The following is a 5,300-nucleotide window of genomic DNA, read 5'->3' on the forward strand; positions in this document are numbered from 1 at the left end:
ATACAATTTAATAAATATTTAAAAAATGCTAATTGTATTGGACATCCTGAATCCAAGTAGTAATATTCAGATTTAGTCAACTCGGTTTCAGGATCCGTTTCAATTAAGATGCATGGCAACTAGGTTTTGGAACAGAGCAAACATGCATCTCTCTCTCTCTCTCTCTCTCTCTCTCTTTGGTGAATGCAGTGAACACACTGGACCGGTATGTTCTCAATCAACTGCATGTTCAGCTCATGGAGCTCAGGGGCTGTAAGGGACACAAGCAGTGTAACCCTCGTACACGCAGCCTCGACATGGGTGAGTCACTCACACACACACACATAAGTGAAAATACCTCCACAGCGCACACGAACATATACTGTATGCATACACACTGCTGCATCATTCTGCTAGGCATCTAGCCCAGAGGTTTTATTTGTATAGCGCTTTATACAATACTGATTGTGTCAAAGCAGCTTTACAGTGTTAAACAGGAAAATAGTGTGTCGATAATGCAGGTGGACAATAGTAACGGCTTTATGAGCAATTTACACCAAAATTAATTCTGCTCATGGTTCATGAATGAGGCCCATGCAAATGCAGAATAAAGACTATTTTGGTTACTACTATTGGTATTTACACTCTAAAACATTAATTATTAAATCCAGAAAGAAAGGGAAAATGCTTAATGTTTTAAATAAATAAATACAGTATATACATTTATTTGTTTTGATTTATTTTTAATAAATTATATATATATATATATATATATATATTGATTTCGCAACATGAAAATTTGATACCGGCATATCCCTAGGTAGAATTTAGGGTTGCTATTGAATTAGCATATTACAAACAAACTGATAATGTACATTTTTTCAAAATGAGGTGGGGTGTGAGAGATGCTTTAGTGACATATGTTTGGAAATATGGTTTTTATTTGGTAAAATTGTTCTGTGTTTATTTATTATTTTGCTTTTGTGTATTAGCTCTATAATGTTTTGAAAAATGGTGTAAATTAAAATGGGTTTAAAAGTCAAACTCTCTCTCTCTCTCTCTCTCTCTCTCTCAGGGTAACGCCATTGAATCGGAGCATTTGTCGGAGTTGACAGAGGAGGAGTATGAAACTCACATTTTTCAGAGGCAGGATCTGAAGGGCTTCCTGTGGCTTGATGCCAAGTATCTGAACCCTTTCTTCACCCGTAGACTCACACAAGAGGTTAGACTGCTCATAACCTTCATACACATTAGTCCAGCTGTACGAAAATAAATAAATAGGGTTTGTAATCTGTTATTCTTCCTTCCTCTCTAAGGACCTGCTGCATGGGCGGATCCAGATGAAGACGCTCACTAATAAGTGGTATGAAGAGGTGCGTCAAGGTCCGTCCGGCTCTGAGGATGAAGACGATGAGGCAGAACTGCTCTGAGACACTCTTATGAGGAGAGATGTGGCTGAATCATAACTCAGATGAGCCATTCTCACATCATGTGGCACCAAGTATACGGACTGAACCGCACTGTGATGGGCCTCTTTGGTTTCACACAGAAATAAATGAGGAAAAGAACAGGCGTATATGTGGTGCAAAAAGCCTGGGATTGTTATATGTAACAAAAGAATAAAGATGGAAGGCTAAAGAGAATTTGAGGCAGAAAAAAAAAAAATTAACAGCAATATTGGACACATTTCTGTCATTTTTTTATAGGTTGAAGCACCGTAATGCAACACAATATTCTTGCACTACGTTTTTTTTTGGTGGTTTTGTTTCACATACAGGCAAATGACACCAATGAATGTTTGTGTTCTGTAATTAATTAAACAAACATAACCTATTTTTCTTTCTATGAAATATTTATTTGTGTTGTCTTTATAAATGGGAGTAAAAGAGTATTTTATAATGTATCTCGACACTGTATTTTGTAGCAGACTTGAATTTATAATTAATTGTAATGAAGTTGTGAATGAAGGAATTATATCTGTGCATAATTTATGTGTTGTATGCACAAAGCTGCAGTGGGAAAGTGGTGTAAAAAAACATGCAAATAAATGATGGATTCCAGTAACTTGCATGTGGTTCAACACTGTCCAGTCCTTTGTACATTTGCTCCTAAATGTAGAAGCACAACAGACATCAATTTTAAGCTTATTGAAAATTAACAAAATATAAAGAGTGATAAAATGCTAAGATACAAGCCAGGCAAGCTCTGGTCAATACAATTAAGAACACTTTTTGATCACAGATATTCAAAAATGTTTTAATAAATATTAACTACACTCTAAAAAATGCTGGGTCAAAACAACCCAATAGCTGGGTTTGTCCCTTTTTAACCCAGCATTTTTTAGAGTGTATCATTCAAGCATTTAACTGGTCATTGAGTCAGTATGTAGATTATTAAACAGTTTTGTAATGTAGGATGTAGGTGTGTTTGGAGGTCCAGTTTATTTAATAAGTACAAAATATTAATCAGTCATTCAACATTTATTTCTATAGCACATTTAAAAACAACACCAGTTGACCAAAGTGCTTTACAATTTCTGGCAACATTGTTGACTTGACTGCATAGACACTACTGGAAGAGAGTTGAAATGAGCTGGACGATGACAACACTGAATCAACAATAAACTGACTTTAACTGATAAACTGACTGTTTTCTATTGCACCCTTGCATTATCAGCACACGTTTTTCCTGTATAACACTACAGCTGCTTTGACACAATCCGTATTGTGTAAAGCGCTATATAAATAAAGGTGACTTGACTCTCGCAAAATTACAAAACACCTACACACAAATACATTAAAACACAAAACTCATCATTCTTCAGTCTCCATGCACTTAAGGACGATTAATTGCAACAGAGTAGAGGTGCGTCTTCAACATCAATTTAAAGTAGTCCATAGGCATGGCACAGCCTCTGAAGACACAATCTCCTTTAGTTTTCAACCGTGATTTTGGGACATTTAAGAGGAAAATCTGAGATGATCTTAAATGTCTAGCAGGATGATGATGCTGTAACAGACTGGAGATATACCTTTAACAAAACCTTATATTGATCCCTAAAATCAACAGGAAGCCAGTACTGGAGAGATACTGGAGCATTTCCTTGTGCCAGTCAACACTCTGCACACTGCATTTTGCACCAACTGTATCCGTGAAAGCAAGATCTTAGATATCCCCAGATATAAAGAATTACAATAATCCAGTCTGGATGAAATAACACATGAATCACGGTGTCCATATCTTTAAAAGACAAAAAAACTTTTCAATTTGGCAATGCCCCTCAATTGAAAAAGCTACCTTTTACCACAGCTTTAATTTGTTTATCAAATTTCAGCTCAGAGTCAAAAATCACACCTAGGTTCCTCACCTGAATGTTAAGATTGGGGGCTAATGGCCCAAGATGTAGTGAAAGCTGTTTGGCTAACTTCAGTGGACCAAAGATCACCACTTCAGATTTGGACTCATTAAGCTGCAGGAAACGCGATGCCATCCACACCTTTATTTCATCCAAGCAATCAAACAGAGATGCAAGTTTGGAGTCATTACGTTTCAACGGTAGACACAGCTGGGTATTGTAGGCATAACAATAATATGCCACATTGTATTTTTTAGAGATTAATCCCAGTGGGAGCATATATAAAGAAAACAAGACCGGGCCAAGACAGGAACCCTGAGGAACCCCAGAAGCGATAGGCTGAGAGGAGGAAATAGAGCTCCCTAATTGCACTGCAAAGGTTCTCTCTTGCAGATATTATGAGAACCACTTTAGTGCCTGCCTCCTGATACCACCCCACTGACTCAGACGGTCAAGAAGAATCCCATGATCCACAGTATCGAATGCTGCACTAAGATCACCAAAACAGCACAGTTCCCAGAGTCTACCGACAACAACAAATCATTAGTCACTTTGAGAAGAGCAGTTTCTGTGCTATGCTGAGATCTAAAACCAGATTGAAATTTATCAAACATTTTGTTCTCATTTAAAAACGTTTAAAGTTGATTAAGAATGACCTTCTCCAATATTTTAGCTAAAGACAGCAATTTTGAGATTGGTCTGTAATTATCAGCACTGATGGGTCCAGACCATTAGAAGAGGCTGCATCAGGGTGTGCTTAGAATAGGATGGAACTAATCCCTCTGAAAGACTCTGATGCACTATTGACAGAATCGTGGAACCCACCATGTCCCAGACCTGAGATAACAAACGGGGTGGAATAACCGCTCACAAACTGCAAAGTTTCGGGAGTCAGTGACATCTGCATATAAATGCAGCATTTATATGCATATGTCACTATCATTGCAATGATAGTGATAACCATTACAATGGACAGGGCAAAAATATGTCAAAATAGATGTAAATTAAGGCTAGAGCACCCTCACTAATTTCAGAAGCACCCTCAGTGATTTGATTCTGGAACCGGGCCTGCCTGTAAATGGAGAAGTAGGAGAAATTATAATTTTATATATTTCTATAGTATATTCATATGTTTACCCCATATATTAAAGCCTTGTGAGTAGCGTTCTAACCCGATGTAGGATGCACTTTTTTGACTTTCTCAGTTTGTGTAAATCCACATCGGGTTCAGTGTGTAATTTTTTTTTCAACATTAATTTCATACAAACAAATATGTGTGTTATTCATAATTACAGTGTATACTTTTTTCTTTATTTACCCCAAATTAATAGAAGTGAAATGTGACAAGATGCCCCATAGGTGGGGCACACTGTAACATCTGAGGGACACGTTTTAACAGCTTAAAATGTTATCTGATTTAATGAAAAAAAAAAAAATAATAAAAAAAAAATAATGACAATTTTAAAAATTAAAAATTAATTTTGGAGTTTGACAATGAACACGAGACAGACGAGCAAAAATGCCTTATTTCTTGAAATAATAATTTCTGTACTAATAATTTAACATACAGACCACAGCTGTTATGACAGGAGCAACTTCATTTACATTAAGGGCAGTAAACAAAAAAAAAAGTAAGTGTATAAAAGGTTTGAGTTTAGGATGTTTGGGGTTCATTCTGACTCTGATGAACCAAAGGTACAACATGTACTTTGTCACTGCTATGCTGTAATAAAAATGTTCATTGAGATCTTCAACGTCCTCATAATTTTTTCTAACAGTAGCATAGTTTAATAATAGCAGGGCACATTGTAACGCAGTGTTACAACGTTCCCAATCTGTGCAACTGGAATTTATAACGGCTTAGTTTCTTCTGCTAGTAAGGAAAGCATTAAAGAAACTGCTAAATAACAGATTGGAGATTAAAATAATAGCAGATTTGTCTCAGTTTAAATAAACACTAAAAACT

General features: G+C 36.3%; 1 protein-coding gene across 1 annotated transcript in view; it reads left to right on the top strand.

Annotated features, from left to right (window-relative positions):
- Nucleotides 1–2,040, top strand: part of LOC107723889 (sodium/hydrogen exchanger 8) — a 24,447-nt gene extending 22,407 nt beyond the window's left edge. Inside the window, exons 14-15 of the mRNA XM_016532618.1 lie at nt 1,055–1,201; nt 1,296–2,040. Coding sequence (XP_016388104.1) covers nt 1,055–1,201; nt 1,296–1,409 — 261 coding nt within the window. The 3' untranslated portion in view covers nt 1,410–2,040. The remainder of the gene's footprint in view (nt 1–1,054; nt 1,202–1,295) is intronic.
- The last annotated feature ends 3,260 nt before the right edge of the window (nt 2,041–5,300 follow it).

Source organism: Sinocyclocheilus rhinocerous, unplaced genomic scaffold (assembly GCF_001515625.1).
Source record: "Sinocyclocheilus rhinocerous isolate Xijiao unplaced genomic scaffold, SAMN03320098_v1.1 scaffold4079, whole genome shotgun sequence".
In the NCBI taxonomy this organism is placed as follows: Eukaryota; Metazoa; Chordata; class Actinopteri; order Cypriniformes; family Cyprinidae; genus Sinocyclocheilus; species Sinocyclocheilus rhinocerous.